The sequence below is a fragment of the Ambystoma mexicanum genome, chromosome 9 (assembly GCF_040938575.1).
Source record: "Ambystoma mexicanum isolate Mex_15411 chromosome 9, UKY_AmexF1_1, whole genome shotgun sequence".
NCBI lineage: Eukaryota > Metazoa > Chordata > Amphibia > Caudata > Ambystomatidae > Ambystoma > Ambystoma mexicanum.
The window spans coordinates 153,943,076-153,963,329 of record NC_090931.1 but is presented as its reverse complement, the minus strand read 5'-3'; the positions used below and the strand labels follow the sequence as shown (position 1 = coordinate 153,963,329).

At 46.5% G+C, this 20,254-nt stretch overlaps 1 protein-coding gene across 6 annotated transcripts in view; it reads left to right on the top strand.

Annotated features, from left to right (window-relative positions):
* ARHGEF12 (Rho guanine nucleotide exchange factor 12) overlaps positions 1-20,254 on the top strand; it is a 1,284,704-nt gene that overhangs the window by 1,146,779 nt on the left and 117,671 nt on the right. For all 6 annotated transcript variants that reach the window (XM_069614339.1, XM_069614338.1, XM_069614336.1 and 3 more), the window contains one exon: positions 17,926-18,357. In XM_069614339.1, coding sequence (XP_069470440.1) covers positions 17,926-18,357 — 432 coding nt within the window. The remainder of the gene's footprint in view (positions 1-17,925; positions 18,358-20,254) is intronic.

Sequence of the window (20,254 nt, the reverse complement as noted above, 5' to 3'; positions counted from 1 at the left end):
TGGCTACGCTGGAAAGCGTTTGGGACAAGCTGTGACTAAGCAGACTTTGTCTCGCTGGATTATTCTGGCTATTTCTGAGTGTTACCGCTTGGCGGGTAAGGACCCACCAGTCAGCTTGTGGGCCCATTCTACCAGGGGTATGGCTGCCTCTACTGCCCTACAGAGGGGTGTTCCGATTCGTAACATCTGTGATGCAGCCACCTGGGCTTTCGGTCCATACTTTTGTACGTCTCTTACTCCCTTGATTCTATCCGTGGGCAGGATCTGGCCTTTGGCACGGCAATCCTTTGCTCCGCAATTTGATTGGGCATTCTGAATTTCTTTTTCTAAATTCTTTTCCCACCTCCTTGCATTTGTACTGCTTTGGGAGTCTGTCATAGATATGGAATACGTCGGAGGACCCAATCCCCTCGAAGAGCAAGCTACTCTCTTACCTGGTAACGTTCTTTCGATGGGATGGTCCGACGACGTATTCCATATCGCTCCCTCCCTGCCTTCCCCGCTACAGAATTTCTTATGCAATTGCAGCTTACGTTTCCGCAAGGCTTTGTGTGGTCAGACTGGCAGAAGACTGGTGCCAGATATTCTGGGAAAAAAACTACAACTGAGGCTACGGGGGTCGTGCGTCCTACTTGTAACATCCAGTGATGTCAGCTGTCGGAGGAGCTCCTCGAGGGCGGCGTATCGACGCAGACGACGAAAGATTTTCCGAAGCAGCACAGCTGTGGTGATTACTGTCATAGATATGGAATACGTTGTCGGACCATCCCATCTAAAGAACGTTACCAGGTAAGAGTGTAACTTGTTCTTCTCCTGGCATAGGCCCGTTTGGGTCCTCTAAATGGACTACAGAAAAATTCGAGGGTTGTATGGATCGGCTGGAGCAGATTATCAGTTCTTCTGATCATCCTCCCCCCCCGAAAAGGGCTTGGGTAGACCCTAACCTCCAAATTCAGGAAGATCAGTGTAATGTTACCAACAAGAAGACGTGGTCCAGATGGACACACACAGAAACATCTACAATGAAGAAGAAGCAGCTTCTTTTCTCAAACTATGAGGAAGATTAACAGGATACTACGGACAACTGGGAGGAAACCCAGCAGGAAGGTCAAGACCCTTGGACACAGCAAGATCAGGACACTGATGTTTTGTGCCTAGACTCTCCTCCGTCCACCCCGGCTCGCCAAACCTCCCCTGTGGATGACCAAATGGCTTTCAACTCCGTGTTGAAGAAAGTAGCTGAATACTTCAAAATTGCCACTCAAGAGGTGGTACCTGAGCAGGATTTCGTGGAGGATATTAAGGAAAAACCTCCGGCGAGTCAATCCATCCCCCTCCTTAACTCTGTTAAGAGACGGGTAGCTCCCTCATTGGTCTCACTTGCTCAGACACGGGCAGTGAACCCGAGAGTCGAAACATGATTTCGACCTTCTCCTTCCGGCCCTCTATATATCAAAGGGCACCCCATCCCAGACTCACTGGTAGTGACTACCACTCGAAAGAGGGCAGGGGTACCTCTTGCCACGGGAGAATCACCACCGGACAAGGTGTCTTAAGCAGCTGTATGCCCTGGGCAAACGTGTCACGTCAGCAGCCGCATACACTATTCGGGTTGCTAATAATGCTGCTCTATTAGCAAGCTATGCTGATGCCCAATGGAATTAGCTCCAGGAAGACCTCCAAGAGGTTCCTGAACCCGCCAGATCAAAGCTTTTCGGCATTGTTTCGGAGGGAAGACTGGTTAACCAGAATGTGGTGAAGAACACCCTGGACACTGCGGAAACTGCAGGCAGGTCTCTTGCACAAGGGACTCTACTGAAAAGACACGCATGGCTGCGGACATCAGGATTTAGACCTGAGACTCAGGCCTCCCTCATTAATAAACCCATTGAGGAGACTAACATCTTCGGGAAAGCGTTGGAGACAGCCCAGATGGAGCATGAGACTATAAGGTGTCTGCACCAAATTACTCAGAAACCCTCCTGCCAGAGGGGTAATAACTCTCGGCGGTCCTTTCGAGGGCAAGCCCATGCTGGTCAAAAAAACTACGGCACGGGTAACTTGAACACAAATCAAACATCTGGAAGCCCCACTTACTACCCCTCAAGGGGTCAGAAACGTGGCAAAGGTAGAGGCAGAGGCTCCAACCCCAAAGGAGCCACAGCCTCTGGTCAGAAATGACCACCAAGTCCAGGTCCCCTCACATGTCACCCCGGTCGGGGGCGATTAACATCTTTACTCAAGGCATGGGAGGGGATAACTTCCGACCAGTGGGTCTAAAAGATGGTCGCCCGCGGTTATTGCGTGGAATTCGCCCGACCTCCACAGTTCAGACCGCCTCTCTCACGGCGCCTTTGACCGGACCATCTGGAGATCCAGATCCAAGAGGTGGAAGCACTGCTGGGAAAGGACGCCACAGAAGCCGTCTCTATTCTTCAGGTAAACAAGGGTATTTATTCAGTGTACTTCCTTGTACCCAAAAAGGTTCTCACCATGCGTCCTGTTCTAGATCTGCGCCCAGCTAACAAGTTTATAAAACCCCAGATGTTTTGCATGGTAACACTGCAGGAGGTGATCCCATTGCTGAAACAAGGGGACTTCATGGCAACGTTGGACATGAATGATGCATACTTTCATATTTCAATGTTGCCAGCGCACAGGAAATATCTAAGGTTTATGAGCCAGGACAGGCACTACCAATTCAAGGTACTCCCCTTCGGCATCGCCTCCGCACCAAGGATGTTTACCAAAGTCCTGGCAGTGGCAGCAGCACACCTGCGCAGACTATCAGTCCCAGTTTACTCTTACCTCGACGACTGGCTCATTATGGGGGACACGTTCGACGCTTGTTTTTCAAACACCCAAAAAACAGTAGAGCTCCTCTTCAGCCTGGGTTTTTCAATCAACAAAAAGAAATCCAGCTTAGTCCCCAGCCAAGTAAAAGAATTTCTGGGAGCGCTATTTCGGGCGGAAGACGGTCTTGTCTTCCCCTCCAGCGAGAGGGTTCAGAACATGCTCTCTCAGATTCCTCAATATGTAGCCAGTCGGGAGGTGACGGTACGCAAGGCCATGCGTTTGCTAGGGATGATGGCGTCATGTGTATACTTGGTTCCCCATGCGCGGCTGCGCATGCGTCCCTTGCAAGAGTGGCTCAACAGCCAGTGTTGTCAGGCCAGCGGACAATGGGAAGATCCGTTAGTTGTCACGCCAGCCCTCGTTCTCTCTCTGCAGTAGTGGTCAAGAGAAAACCTCTTGAAGGGGAAGACCTTCAAAACCTCTGCAGTGGAAGCCACTCTCACGACAGACGAATCTCTCACGGGTTGGGGGGCTCACCTGCTCCAGCAGACAGCGCACAGAGTGTTGTCCCCTCAAGTAGCATCCAATCGTATAAACTTACTGGAGCTATTAGCGGTGTTCAAAGCATTGAAAGCTTTTCAGATGCAACTGCAAGGGAAGACAGTGCTGATCCTAACTGACAGCACTACAGCAATGTATTACCTGGACTGAACAAACGGGGGGGCACTCACTCTCCAGGTCTATCCAAGCTGTCCCAAAACATTTGGATATGGGCTCTCAGACACAAGATGTTTTTGTTGTCCCAACATGTTCCAAGGGAATTCAATCTTCTGTCAGATGTACTCAGAAGAGATTTTCCTCTGCCAGAAGAATACGAATGGCGACTGCACAAAGACATTGTGTCCAACGTCTTCGCAGAATGGGGTTTCCCAGAGATCGACCGGTTTGCTACGCCGAGTGCCAAGGCTACGCCTCCAGGTACCCCCAGAACCGATCCAAGGGGAACGTCTCTGGATAACTTGGTCGGGGAAATGTGTCTGCTTCCCCCGCCCCTCCCCCCGACTCCCTTTCTCAACAAAATAGTGCACAAGATGCACCAGGAACCCGTTACCATGATACTGGTGGCCCCCATGTGGGCCCGCCAACCCTGGTTCGCTCACCTGATGGAAATGTCCCTCTCCCCACCAGTCAAGCTACCCTTCTCGTACAACATGTTGTCTCAGGACTGTGGGGAGACCCTGCACCCATGCCCACAAACTCTGATTTTAGCAGCTTGGCTCCTGAGGTCATAGAGTTTGGACTCCTGCAACTCCCTCAGAGGTGCATGGACATACTCCGGGAAGCGAGGAAACCTAATACACGTTATTGCTATGCCAGCAAGTGGAAAGTGTGAGAGACGGGCCTCAACGACCGGTGGGGGGTGTCTGTACTTCCGCTCCCTATATGGTGGAGGAGAGGCACAGGAGACCCCAGCCAAGATTCTCTATTCGGTAGCAATGGTCGAGCAATCAAGGCCTAGCTTCTCAGGAGGTGATGCAGGCTGGTTCTTAAGTACAGTGTATCCTCCAAGCCCCCACAAAGGAATATCCACACTTTGTATTGGTTAGAACACAGTCTTTATATAATCAATAATTAAGGTTATGTACATTTATCATAGTAACTCACTTTGTACTCCGGCAAAATCTACAATGGCAAATATTTACAATCCTAAAGTGGTACCACCCTAGATCTCATTACAGTGCATTAACACTACTGTACCATGTCACGCAGACCAATAGAGTGAAACCAGCAATAGAGAGAGGAGAGAAAACAAGATGGTTGAGCAGTAGGCAGAATACTGGCCCCTACCACTAGGCACGATTCTGTGTGGAGATCCCCCCCCACCTGGGCAACCTGTAAAACAAGATATAGCACACGCCCAGTCCATATACTGCTCGGCAAGTCTTATTCTCTCCTAAAATGTTTTTACCCCCCCAATGTACCTGGTGGAGTCGAGCTCCTGGAAGAGACGTCGACAAACGTCGAGGAACTCGCTGTTCGGCGACGGGGAATCGACGGCCCTTCTTGAATGCCTTCCTTTTCAAGCGGGAGGCACGGGGCGTCGAACGTCCGTCGACAAACGAGGTAGAATGATGTCGATGAGGCGGCAGCTTCGTCCAAGCGGTGCTCGTCGGCGTCGGAACGTCGGCGTCCTGCAAGGCGGAGGTGTGCGGGGCACCTCGATGACAATAGTTGTGGACCGCAAAGATTGTAGAGACGGAGGCCCAGCAAGGGCGTCGAGTCGTCCGAGTCTTTGAGGTCGTCGGGTGGCGGGAAACCCACCGGCAGGTTTCTCCTCGGCGCGTTGGTCCTCCTCGACTTTCTCCGGCAGGATAAGCGGTCGACGATGCGGTCGAGAGAGTCCTTCGATTGAATGTTCTTAGGCAAAGAAGCGGACGGCTCTAGTCGTCGTCGGCGGCACGGCGTCAAGTGGTTCCCACGGCTGGGCAACACAACTTCGACGGGCCTCCAGCGGTTACACAAACCTGCGAACCCTGGTCGACGGCAATGGACTTCGACGGCGTCGATGTCCGGGTGCTTCACCTCGATCTCCTCAGCGGTCCCGTCTCGGGTCGACGGCCTTTCGAGGGTCTGTCTTCCAGGGCGCTTCGGCGAAGATGGAGCGGTGCTCGATGGTCCCTCGGAGCAGGGGAAGAGGGCGCCTTACCAGGTCCTCTCTCGGGTCAGCCCTCGACAAATTCGTCAGCCTTCGGATCGGTCGAAGCAAATGCCACAGCAAGTCTTCTTCTTCCAGCTGGACGTCGAGGATCAGCAGTTCCAGTTACTCGTAGAGTGGAGACTCAGCTCCCTGGCTGCTTTAGGAGCACAATGGTCGCTTCTCAACCAAAGGTCCCTTCTGAACCCTTTTCCAGTGGTGAGAGGTCCCCAGATATACTATCCTCTCTCTCATCCACGCTGCTGGCACACACTCAGCAGCCAATCATACTGCAGGGCATTCATGCAGTCAGTCAGCCAATCAGGCACACAGTGCATTCAGGCCACACTCCTCCCTTCCAGACACTCACAACAGGGAATGTGGATTGGGACAAGTACCCAGCCATTCAACACTACACACTGCATTCAGGCCAGTTTCGGGCAGGGCTGTCTCAGTCTTTGTCTCTCATGCCAGAAACCAGACAACCATAACAAGAAGTGTATATTGGTCACACACTCCATTCACCCAGGTCCCACCCACAGGAGGTACCCACAACATACAGTCACTGGGAAGGCTCCAGCCAGTCTAGCTGGGCCTTCCCAACAATACCATACATGGAACTTCCACCCAACAGCCAGTCAGGGGGAAGGGACAGAGACAGGGCTTCCCAGGACTTTGGGAAAACAAGATAACAGGCAATAGAAAGCAAGAGGCCACAGGGGCCATCTTGTTTCCTATCAGGAATCAACAGATCCCAATGGCAGGGCCGGGGTATCCCAAAATGGAGGACACCCGGAGCACCTGTCAAATTCAGCACGGAGCTGCCACCAGCCCATACCCTGCTCTGGGGTCACCCACAGGTGCCCAAAAACATACACTAGGGGCACAGGGTTGTACCCCTACCCATGGGTGCCATAAGGGTATCCCATGGGTCTGTTCACCAAACCAAAAGAGAGAGCTGCACTGCCAGGAGTCCCACATGGACTCCGGGGCAGAAAACATAACAGAACACACGGTAAAAACAGTAACGGGACAAGGATTCAGAGGCCCTGTCCCTCAGATGCATTTCCAGCATCACAGAAACGTTTTGTCATCTGGTGCAATTCCAAGGGCATCAATCCCATAGATTGCTCACCCTCACACATTGTGCTGTATCTAAACCACCTGTTAGACACTGGGTTAGTCTTCAACTCCCTAAAGGTTCATCTGGCTGCTCTGTCAGCCTACACCACATCACAACAAAAGGTATTGTGGTGAAAAATACCGGTGATTAAAGCCTTTATGGAAGGGGTTAAGAGGATTTATCCTCCCATCTCTCACCCAGCACCTGGATGGGATCTGAATGTGGTTTTGACCAGGCTCATGGTAGCTCCCTTTGAGCCTATGCATAAAGCAAGTCTGAAAGACCGGACTTATAAGACAGCCTTCCTGGTGGCTATCACTTCTATCAGAAGGGTTAGCGAACTACAGGCTCTTGCTCTTTTAGACCCCTTTGTTACAGTCCACAAAGATAAGGTAGTTCTGCGCACACATCCCAGGTTTGCGCCTAAATTCATCTTGAAGTTCCATGTGAACCAATCAATCGAACTACCCACTTTCTTCCAGAACCCTAGTAACATGGCCCAAAGAAGCCTTCACACACTAGACATGCGCAGGGCAGTCATGTTTTACCTGGAAAGAACTAAACCACTAAGGAAGACTAATCAATGCTTTATTTCAGTGGCAGCTGGTAGAGAAGGGGATCCTGTCTCTAAATCGGCTATCTCAAGATGAATTGTCAAATGTATCACACTGTTACACTCTTGCTAAGAGAGAACTGCCCTTCAAGCCTTTTGCACACACTACTCAAGGCACTGGGGCATCCATAGCATTCATTGCAAATGTTCCTCTTGAGTCCATTTGCAAAGCGGCAATCTGGAGTTCTGTACACTTCTTTACAAAACACTATTGCCTAGACACTCATTCTTTGTCTGATTCTCAGGTGGGACAAGCAGTACCAACACATCTTTTCTCTACTGTTCCTTCTCACAACCCACCTCCAACTCCGGGTACTGCTCGCTAGTCTATACACAGCATGTGATTCTAAGAAGATTAACAAGTATCAGAAGACATGCATTACTTAACGTAATAGCATTTCTGATGATTGTATCTGCTTAGATTCCCATGCGCCCTCCCTACCTCCCCGCTTGGGGTGGAAGGAACATAGACGTCTTACTACTTTCTCTCTTTATGTACTCGCTCACTATAGCCTTGGGCTCCCTCATGGCAGAAAAAATACAATTGGAGGGACCTCGGCGCGTGAGGGATTTTGGGTACTACACACGTCACAATAGGGATAGTGTTACAGACACGCCTATGCCGACGTCCCCTTTCGGTCCCGAAAGACCAGATGCAATACTCTGCGGTTATCTTTACCTGATGGAGAAAATTCTACATTTGAAGCACCTGGAGCACTTGTATGGCTTGGAAAAAGTGGGTTTGGAAATACCTCTCCTGGTCCAACCATGACAATACTGTATGCTAAAGTATGTGCTCCCCCACCCTTTCTTTTTTTGGTGCTTTCTATATCACCCTTCGCCAAACATTTATTTCACTATAAGTGATCATTTACATTGACTTTAACATCCACAAAATGGCACCTGTGTAACCAGACTGTTAACAGAATTTTGCCCGGGACATTACCGACATCCTCGGATTCTTTTTATGAAGGCTGGATGCTCTTCCGCATTTGGAATAGAGGAATGCACCTCAGAACGTGCCTTCACAACGTAATGCGCAAGACGTCAGCCCACTTAGTAATGTTAACAATGAAACTGGTTGTAAGAGGGTGTCTAACTGGAACAAAGAATAATGAAGCATCTGCTCATTCTGTAAACTGGTGAAGCGTTCTTGAGGTGGGTCCTATCCGGCGAACAGAGGAGAAGGGTAAGACAGGCCAGTAATGCAGGATTTAACTGTCCGAAATGTGAAAGTGATCGAAAGCCGCTTATGATATATAATCGGTAGTGGGAGCCTTTACGACAATACTCCTGAACTAACTACACATAATATGCACTGTGACCCCTAAACTAAAACTTTTATTTCTCGTCAGCATGATATGCTTCGCTGCTCTGAAACAGCCGGCCTGTCTAGATGCAGAGTTGTGATATTGCAGCGTTTCTGCACCTCTGACCCTGGAGAGCTATTCGCTCAGTGACCTTGATATCAACAGATTAGAGAGGCACATCATTTCCGCTCACTGCCTTTGCGCCTCTGCCAGTGGTCGAAGTGAGCGGGAGCGGTGCACCTATACTTTTTTAAATTACCTTGTACAGCTCCTATACTTTTATTTTAAAAAGAAACTGTTCCGGAATGGTTTTCTTTTAAAATAAAAGTGTAGGAAGATGTTGAAACCTTCACTTTCAGTGCACTGCACTTAACGTTCCCTTAAACATCAGGTGCAAGTGTTTGGGGGGTGTAATGTGTGTTGGAGAGGGTGTGGCAATGGGGTTTGTGGGGAGCAGGGGCAGGCCAGCAGGGAACATACCTCCACTACTTCTTTTCATACACTTCGTCCACTGGCCTCTGCTGATCCCATTTCCTGCATGGAGACGGAAGCAATATAAAAGGTTTACTCAGCCTTCAACAATCTGAATTGAAACTCTGCCCCTGACTAACCACCAAATCAATAGAATTCTAATAACGATTCAAGGATTCGTTCTAACAGACCTGACAGAACCTTTTACTGAAATAAACAGTAATGTTTCAGCCGAGCTCTTGCAATGGCTTCTAAATAGCATTATTTATCTTGATTGGTTAGCCTCTCTATCATTAGCAGGCACGTATGTATGAGTGGCACAGCACAGACATATGTAGTCCTGAACATATTAAATACTTCTAACAACATCCACCAAAGCAACCAAAGTTGAGTAAGACTATACAACACTGCTGATTTAAGCGTTTGTTCCTGATCAATGCCAAACAACGTAAAGTTAAACAGCCATGGTGTTAGTGAGAATTCTCCTAAATTAGCTAATTCCCTTCACCTTAAAAACCCCCAGCAACTTTGCTGGATTTTGAGGACTTGATTTGTTTACCTGGAGAGAGTGTGACCCTTTTCCCACTCTCTCATGTATTTTGATGTGTTTTACTCTTACTCTTGTGTTTTCTTTGGTTATGTATTCTAACCAACTCCATAGGCATCATCTTTTCATTTGTGTCACACAGCACCCTCAGTGCAGTGGCACAGAGAAGCCTGTTCAGGCTTTCCCAAGGTTTAAATACCTTCTCTGGGATAAACTACTGTTTCCCAGAGTAAGTAAAGTGGAATTGGCTTTACTAGTCTCTTTTAAATTCCTAGACCCAGCACCCCCTATCTTACAATAGAGTGCTGGAGGGGTTACTTAGTATCCCCTGTGTCTAGATACTCATGTACCAGTCAAATGCTACCCTTTCCTCTCAGAATGGCTGGTGGCAGTGGTTTTCCCGACCACAAACTATTCGTAGCTCCGGTAACATTAAATCGCCGGAGTCCTGTTTTTCAAGATGGTGTCTGAGCCCCCTTTGTTAAAACAGGTCCCGGTCTTCTTTTTTTGTCATTTCTTTTTGTAAAGGTCCTTCTAGAGTTTTTCTCTGCGCGCCAAACCAGGTTTGGTCTCTTCATTTGCCTTTGGCTGGCTTCAGGGGTGAAGACCACCTCTGGCGCCTGAGGTTCTGGGGTGGGCAGGAAGGGAGGGAGGTGCCCGAAACTCTCTGTGCTTAGTATCCTAGGAGACCCAAATGCACTCTGTGGTCATTGGCTGGCTGACTGTCCGGCAAGGACAGCCACCCTGCTTGGTGAGTAACCGCTAGGCTGGAATGAATGGGAGAGAACTGAATAAAATGCAAGTCTCTTGGCTTGAAAGGCAGAGTCGACCACTGGAACGAAGGAACTGAAGAAGAGCTTGAAGAGGGCGGCTGTTGCAACTCCTGGACTGTTGGTTTGCCGGTGAAGCCCTGCTGCAGGTTCGAATCGCCAAGTTCACATCGACGGAGAAGCCCCTGCAAGGACGACTTCTCCCTTTGAGTTGGTGGGACCAATCCACTCGCAAGTAAGCCACCTGTACACCTATCTCGGAGCTGGTTGAATTTCCTCAGAGTTGCTGCAGGAAACTATAGAACCAGGGAGAGGGACACAAGTTTGTGTGAGTTACTACAGCCATCGGAATTGAAGTTTGCCAGTTGCTAGCTTTTTGACCAGTCCCAGTGCAGTGCAGGAGTCCCCCGACGTCCTCACTCTTGTCCCCACAACTGAGGCACAGGGACAGCGAGATATGCAGCAACTGCCAGGAACAGAAGTCATCAGCTGCACCTTTTTCTTCATTGTAAGGTACTGTGAAACAAGATTGAGAATATTTGCCTCTCACAGTGAAAGTGCTTGAAACCTTTGCAACTCGCACCCCTAATCTGCTTGTGACCCAACATCTGATTCTTCTTTTTACAAACTACTTCCAAGAACTTGTGCAGAGACTTTACCGTTTACTTACCAGAACCGCTTTATCCTATCCAAGACTTTAGCCCATTGACTTTGGCCTAGCCTATTGAATTGAATTGACTCTTCTGGTGAACTCAATGTATTTGCACTGCCTAAGAATAATTGTAACCTTTCATGTTCTAATAATCTTTGCCTTTTACTCCTCTTGAAAAGTATTCTGATAGTATTGAAGTATATTTGTGTATGATTATAGTTCCTCCCTCTTATGAATGTTTTATAACTGACAGATAAATTAATAAGGATGTATCAAAGAAACCTTGTGTAAGAGTTTATTTGAAGGATCTATGAGATCACTGTGACCGTCATAATTGCGATGGACGAAAATGGCGACATATTTTTTTTTTAATCCACATATATTTGCGGCAGGAGACCCCCTGGAGCGCCGCATATTATTATATACCCCCCCCCCACATATATATGTGGTGTAAGGGGGCGGGGGTCTAAAAAGTCGTCATTTTCGGCTGTCGTAATTGTGAGGGTGACAGTTTGGGCCTTAGCTATTTGAACACTTGTGATTGTAGACCTCTGTGTAACATCATTACTGCTCACAGTCCCCTCTTGAGATGAGCCTAGCTGCTCAGCCCCGCTAACAAAACTGTGTAGTACAGATTTATACCAAAGGTTGGTTTGCTTACACCTGTAGTCCTAGTTGTGTGTAGTGGCCCCAAAGGGTACTGCATACAAACTTTGCCTAACACATGGTTTCTAGTGCAGGAACCTATTAATTTATTACCGAGGATATGCTACTCGGCGGCCTTCAAGAGGGTCAGTCAGCTGCCTAATGTGTACTAGAGCTTGCAATAACGCACCTTCCAACCTCATTCATTTCAACTTCTCTTTACATTCCAATGGAACACACTGTAACAATGGCTAGGATATCAAGAGGTTACGCGGGGTGTGCTTGTTTCCTCCTTGCTGCATAGTTTTGGCCTACAATTACACATTACAGTTACTACCAGCATTCTCAATATTATAACCGTAATGTGTTGTCTGTATATCGAGTAGTGTGTCATGCCCCATGAACTATTGATACACAATGGCCCCAGAATTTCAAGTAAATAAAACAGTACCTTGGGGACATAGACGCTTTCATCCTGCAATTGATAAACGAGCGCTGTCAAAGTGAAAACATAACTTGAAACTTGGTTCATTTGGTAGTGATTAAACTTTATCCTTTAAGCATACTGACAGCACAGAATAGAAACATATGCTGAAAGAAGGTGTCATTACTATGTTACAAGGAATGTGGCATTATTGGCCTTTGCAGAGTTTGTTTGATGCTTTATCCTACAATTCAGAGTCCTTTGGCACCTCTTTGTGGCCTAATAATAATTGTGAGCAGAATGAATACATCTTTATTGAATCATCAGGGGATATGAGCCAGAGGTACTGTATTAAGGTGATTAATTTAAAACGATATTTCAGGAATACCTGTTAGCATAGTACTCAACATCAGGTGGACTTGATTTATTTCTTGAACTAGTGTATTGCTGGAATGACTCGCTTTTTAGGTACATTAATAATTGTGAACTGTGGATAATCATTTACAGCCACATGACCAGAATAAATTATACAATTTAATTGAATACGAATGTATTGATATCACTAATAACTATTAATTTTCCCATTTTTCATATGCATACGGTTGTCCAATTGCTGTAGTTGGTTAGATGATCTCTTAACGGAAGATGATTGAATATAAGGGTTTTCTGCGTTACAGCCTGTGCGGCTTCTGAATTTAAATATGAGTTGTTTTGATGGTGTTAGACCCATTTCTCACCTGAACTGATTTTTGCGAGTGGTTTTGGAGAGGAAGACAAAATGTGCTGAGTGGAATGTGTGCTAAGAATTAATATTGCTTGGCTTCTATATTTGTCAGTAGGGCATAAAATGAGTTAATTGCTTGGGCCAGATAATATTTGTTTTTTGCAGAAACACAAGCTTACAATTTATTAAGCAGTTGTCAATATTAAGTTCAAAGTAATGTGTGAATAATTCTTTGTTTACAGGCCACTAATTTGCATATTTATTCACTGGGGTGGAGGTAGTGGCTTGATTTATCTCTTTCTATAGTATATTATTATGCACCGGGGGTTAGAGGGAGAGGGATATATTGTGCTATATTGAGCATATTGTACCTCTAATACGATAACGTTGAAGTGTTCTAGTTTGGGGAGTGGGAATGGGGTTCTTTGGTATGTTTTTTTGGAATTAAAGCGGTTGCGTCTTCGAACTAACAGTACGATAAGAGGCTTTTTTTCTGGGTATTTGTATTTCATTGGCAGGGCTGGTGTTGTCTAGGGTTGACAGCATATCTGAGGAAAGAATGGTGATTAAGGTCGGCGATGAATTACGTTTTATTTCATGGAATGTGAATGGTATTAACCTGTTAAAAAGGAGCAAATTAATTAACCCCTTGAATGACCTTAAAGCGGATATATGCTTATTGCAGGAAACACATTTGTTACAAGAGGTGGTGATCAGACTGAAGAAGGGATGGGTGGGGAGTGTATTTTGCTCGTCTAATAACTCAAGGTCACACAGAGTGGCAATTTTAATTCATAGAAATTCTTTATTTCAAGTATTGCAGCATTATTTGGACAAGGTGGGCAGAATGATTGCACGGTTAATACATTTCCAGGTTGAAATTGTAGTGTTATGTAACTTGTATGCACCAATGGTGGATAATGGTTCGTTTTATAGATATATTGCCCACGCACTACTGGATATGAAAACCTCAAATATAATGCTCGGAGGAGATTTTAATGAGGTGCTAGACCCGTTGATAGACAAAAGTAAAAGTGCTGCTTGATTGAAAAATAACCATTCTGTGTCCTTACATGCCTTGATTGATGAACATAACTTGGACGCCTGGAGAGTGGAACATCCATCGACTAAAGAATACAGTTTCTTTTCCAATGCACACAATACATATTCTAGATTAGACATTATACTTGTGTCAGGCAAAGCAGCTAAAAATTACACAAGTGCTGTGATATGGAATATACACTTGTCTGATCATGCACCACTGGAAATGTGGCTGGCATTACGTTTCAATATAAACAGGACTTGTTTATGAAAGATCAATACATTACTAATGGAAGAAGAATTATTTGTCAAGAAGATTATCAGTGAGGCTAGTCTTTTCATTGAGGAAAACCACAAACTAAATGCGAGAATAGTCTGGGAAGCCTCCAAATGCTCTATGAGGGGCTTATTGATCAGTTTATCAAGGGAGCGGAAAAAGAAACATGAAACTGAAGTCATGACCCTGGATGTGAAGATTAAAGACCTGACTGAGGAAGTGCTACATAATCCAATTGATAAAGTTAAGGAGCTACGCCACATGAAAAGTGATTATAACAAGAACATGTCTGAAAAAGCTGAACAAACATTATTCCGTATCAAATGTACAATTGTGAAAATGGTGAAAAATGTGACCGCTGGTTAGCCCATCGTTTAAGAGGTAAGCAGGCAGACTGGGCTATTCCGTCTATCACTAAATTGGATGGGTCCATTACTTTCAACCCTAAAGAGATTAATGAAGTCTTCAAGGACTATTATGTGTAACTGTAAATGAATGAGACTAATATATCTGGTGACTTGAAAAGCTTTAAAGCAGATCTACAGGTGGCGAATTCAACAAAGGAAGAGAGAAACAATTTGGATGCCGAATTGACTACTGACGAATTATGGAAATCAATTTCATCCTTGAATTCTGGTAAATCGCCTGGACCAGATGGGCTACCTGCTGAATTCTATAAGATCATGGCAGATTCCGTAGTTGTACTTTTACTTGACATGCATGTGACCCCTCGTTCTGCTGGGATGCTACGCCAAACAACCCGCCACGTAACAATTTCACTGATCAAAAAGAAAGATAAGAACCTGACCTGACCTTACCTTCAAACTATCGTCCAAATAGCCTATTAAATGCAGACAATAAAATTCTGTCAATCTTTGGCAACGAGAATAGAATTATTGCTACCAAAGCTAATTCAAGAACACCAATCGGGATGTGTCAAAGGTAGACATGATGCGAATAATATGAGAAGACTCTTACAAACCGTATCCCAAACAGATACGTGTGATGATGCGAGTGTCTTCTCATTGGATGCTGAGAAAGCCTTTGACGGAGTGAATTGGAATTACTTGTATGATGTACTAGAAGGAATGGGTTTTGGGGAATGCTTTATGAATTGGGTAAAGCTATTCTACTCTGGGCCGACAGCAGACGTTGGAACCAATGGCCTGAGATCTGAATGCTTTGAGCTGGAACGTGGATCTAGACAGGGAAGTCCTTTTGGCTTCGCTTTTATTTGTAATTGCAATTGAACCTCTGGCAGCTGCGATTTGAGAAGAAGAAATGATACAAGGAATGGGTTATGGCGGAGTGGGTCAAAAATTGTGACTTTATGCAGACAACGATTACTGGTGCTGAGGGACTTAAGAAATTCACTGCCAACACTTATGGGGCTCGTTGAGGATTGGGAGGGATGGAGGTGGCTGAATCTATGTTTATGGGGTAAAGTCAACGCGCTAAAGATAATCTCGACACCGAAAATAACTTATGTACTGAGCATGCTACCATTGAATAGTGGGAAGAAATGTTGGAAAGAATTTGATACTCTTGTCCCCAAATTTCTTTTTGACAAGCCACCAAGGTTGAAACGATGGAAATTGCAATTGCCGCAGGAGAGAGGTGGATTAGGGGTTCGAAATGTTTATGCCTATCATCTGACATTTATGGCCAGATACTGTGCACCATTTTTGGAAAAGGTGCCAGATGATTGGACCAAGGCAGAGGCTTCTCTATTAGGGCCTCTGACCCTGTTGGCTATCCTGACAACCACATTGGGTCGAACAACTAAAGTGGAACCGAAAATGCAATTTTTTAGACTCTCTTGGAAGGAGTTTGTGAATCGTTTGGGGGAAAATGCTTTTAAGAGACTTGACTCATCCATGTGGTGCAACCCCAAAATAAGGGAAAATGGTAAAAACGCTTTTTTGTCCAGATTTGTTAATCGGAGATGTACAGTGGATTGGGGACCTGAGAAGTAATGGCAGATGGTTGACCCTGAATCAGGTGGAGACGTGACAAATACAATATTGCTCTCAACATGATTACCAAAGGCTTAAAAAGGCAATTGGGGACTTTGAGTCTGAGGAGGGAACCGATTTCAGATCCCTTAATGCCAGTGGCAAGATGGAAGGTGAGCTAGCAAGTAATTATTACAAACTGATTGTGTCCAGATCAATGAACAAAAGTTCCCTAATGGAAGAATGGACAAGGAGATTGACATGTGAGATGACTCGGGAATGATGGGAGGTGGTTTGTAAGAATGTTTGCCTATCTTCTGTAAGCCTGGGCGATAAATCACGTCAGATTAAGATCCTAAATAGGGTGTGTTGGACGCCTGAGAGATTGTGCAAGAGAGGTCTCAGATAAGAGTGAATGTTGTCTGTGTTCAGAGTGGGCACCCTGGAACACATGCTCTGGGAGTGTGAGAGTGTGAGTGATTTCTGGAGAAGACTTAGCATCATTTTTAACAAAGGACAGACCTTGGATTACGATTCTAATACATTCATTCTTGGTGATGACAAATTACTGAATGATCTAAGCACTGTGCAACAATAATGGCTATTTAGAGGTGCCTCCGTTGCTAAAACATTGATATTAAGAGGATGGAATTCCAGAGGGGGATGGGGAGGAGTGGGCTTATTAAGACATGTTGACTGTATATTGTATCTGTAGAGTGTTGTAAAATGCAAAAATTGCTAATAAAAATAAATAAAATTATGGAAACTCCTCAAGACTTTCATTTTCACCCTCAGTCTCCCTTGTTTGCTAAACCCCACAGTTCCACAGGCACCCATTGGCCTGTGCTATCACAGGCCGTCACTTAATTACTGGCAGCTGACCACCCTTACCAGGAGATCTCCGCCAGCCACTTAACAGCTGCAACTTTCTCTCTAGCACTTCTGTCTGTGTTACTGTTAGCACTTATTCTCCCTCCCCCCATCCTGCTCTCTCTCTACACTTAAATGTTATGAATGCTCACAAGGTCTATTTAGGACCGCCTCTCTCTTTCATGGTTATATATGCTTTTAATTCCCATGTTCCCTCTCCGTTGCCCTGTGAGTGCTTTGAAACACAATTGACTTGATGTATAAGCGCCTTACAAATGCACAATATGTAAAAATAAAATGATGCAGGAATCGCCACACTGGTTCTTTTATACAGGCCGCTCTTAGTGGGAGTCAATATTGTAAAATGTCTTTTATGGAGTAGTTGTATTTCCCGAACTTTCCCTTTTGTGATTAACTCTTGCTATACGGTACTACTCATAATTTGGTGTATGCTCTGGGGCCTTCATAAGAGTCATGGAAGGTAGTTGCATGGTTTTTATTTGCTCAGTCTCCATTTGCGTGTGCAGCACATCTGGTGGATTCATAAAGTCCCTTAAAATATGTTCTCAATTAATACAGAACTAGGATCTCTCACGTCTCCTCTGCGATCTGTCATTTTAGGAAGTGAATGGAGGACTTAATTCTTGCTCTGAGGAGCGTTTGCATGGGATGTTCCCTCAGAGTGGCAGGTGTGTCCTGCTGAGAACAGGGGCCATGCTCGCAGTAGCATTAGTTGGGCCTCGCTTCTACACCACTATTACATACCATTAATTTCTTCTGTGAACAGGGCAACATTTTGTCTGTAGGATGGAGTACCTTGTGAGCATGTTGAGTGAATATGTAAAAATGCACAGTTGCTGTGAGGGGGGTCTCACTTCTATCATTATGCTGATTGTGCAAAACGGACATCTTGTCCCTTTTGATAATCTTTCAAAAAACATTTTATAAGCAGCAATCTACATGGTATACCTTTTAAGAATGACTGACTGGTGCCTCTTCTCTCTCGTTTCAGTGGGTTTGTTACGGCAAATACTGCTTCACCAGCTGGTCCTTTCTAAGAATCAGACTACTGTGGATTTGCGTCGAGTTGGTGTTTCTAGGACCACCACAGAAGCAGCATCTATGAATCCTGGTGTTTCTATTTCACAGAGTCATCCAGATACTAACATCTTCCAGCTGGAAACAGACAATTTCTCACTCTCTGGTAGAATTGCGGATGTGAATGCCTGCCCTAGGCCGGCTCTGGATCAAGGAGCAAAGCAAAGAGTGCGAAGCTTCAAGATGAGTGGCAAACGACCAAATTGCACAGTGAAATCTGCTGCAGAAGGGGGTGCAGATAAAAGTGGGGAGAAAATATTTGATGCACCAGAAGCCTGCATTGATGCAAATGAAGTGGAAGGGACCGTAAGGAAGGACGAATTGGAGCTACAGCTGCGGATCTCAGGTACTTCGTCTTGCATCCCATGCCTTATAGAGGTGACGTCACTGTCCATAAAGTGGGACATTCCAGGACACAGAAGCCATGGTCTTAGATAACATGTATGCCTGCACGCCCTTCCCCAAAACATACATGTGTATTGTTATTCTCCAAAGATGTGGCTGAACACGCATGTACAACATACAAAAGGTTAACTGTAAAATGTTCATACTAATCACAGATGTATACATCCTACATGAAGGATGCCCCTGTAGAGTATCAAACTTGTATGTCTGTTTGCCTTTTATTTGGGCACATACCTTTGGCTGGTGCATATGCATGCACATACTATTGAGTGATACATATGCTGTAGTAAGTTGCACACACAAACACCATATTAGATTGTTTCATTTCTCCAGCATGGGTTCTGGCATGGATTCACATGCTCGTGAATATTCCCCGTCATCAGGCTGGTAATCCTCGGTAAAAGAAACATCAGTTTCACTTCTGAACTGTCTTTCTCCTAACAACCAATCACTGGTCTCTGGGTCATACTGCCCCCAGCCAATGACTGCCCTCTACCTAAGCCCCTCCTCTGGCAGCCATCTTCAGATTTTTACCGCACGTTCAAGTGTTGGGAGTCCTCGTGCTTAGCTCTCGACCTTTTACTGCGTTTTGTGATTTTTCTAAGAGTTCTACTCTATTTTTCCAGTCGTTCAAGCCTCAAGCTCCATCGATCCATCATCCGATTAACTGGGCCCGTTTTCGGATTCTTCAGCGCCCCTCAAGGTGGTATTTCGTTGAGTTTCTTCTTGGAGGATTCCAGAAGCTTCTTCAAGGCCTACCGCGCGTGGAGATGGCAGAGGAGGAGGAAGACTCGACACCTCTGTTCAGGATTTGTCCAGGATGCGGCCTATGGAACATCTACTTGGACGATGGGCACGTGGGACTCCGTGTGCCTCTACTGCCTGCATTCAGACCAAACGCACGTGGAATACTGTGCGTTTTGCCAGGATATGGTCCCCCGCACCATGCTGGACCGGCGCAGGCGACTCGCTGTGTGGCTCCAGGCCAAGGCCCCTGCTGCAGGTGGGTCCTGGCAGCATGCCTCCCCCAGCCACAAGAAGTCTGCACAGTCTTCAAAGACATTTGAGGGCGCCCCAGCGACTGGGACCCAACATAAGGCCAAGCACTGCGAGTCTGTGGCCACCGGAAGCACCGGTGCTACGGACTCCCCGGCTGCCAGGGCGGGTACAGAGTCTCTGGCACCTTCGACCACGAGCCAACGCTCCGGTTCGGTGAAGATGAGGAAGTCGGATCACCCAGGTAAGCTTCTGGAGAAGCCCCGGACGGACCAGTCGGAGAAGGACAAGGGGGAGCCGGGCACTGACCTTCCGAATCCCCAGCCCCCCCACCAAAGTGAAGGCCCCTAGCTCGGCCAAGGTCGTGCAGGCCCAGATTCACGTTGCAAAACCTTCCATCTAAGTCGTGGTGGTGTCCCTAGCGAAGGCTGCTGACGCGGGTTCGCTGGGTACGGTCCCCAAGACGAACGTTTCCCTGCCTGCAAGGAGGAAATCGTAGTTTCAGACCATAAAGAAGACACCGGAGAAGGTGGTTCCCATCATCTCCCCGAAACAGTCTCCCCTGGTCGAGAAGAAGGGGGGGGAATGGTAGCCCTGCAGGGCACAGACATCGTCTCTGAGGGAGGAGCTTTCTTCTTCTCTCCAGATAATCTTGGAGAAAAAATTCATCGAGGCTAAAGCCTACGGGAGGGACCCCGACGAGGGAGACTTTGAGAGGGGCGACGAGACCGACGAGGAAGAGCAGGCCGTAGAGGAGTTGGAGGTCTCTACACCGCTGCCTCCGGCACTCCCACCTCAGCAACCACCTCAATCCCCAGCAGACATTGCGGTGGACATTCTAC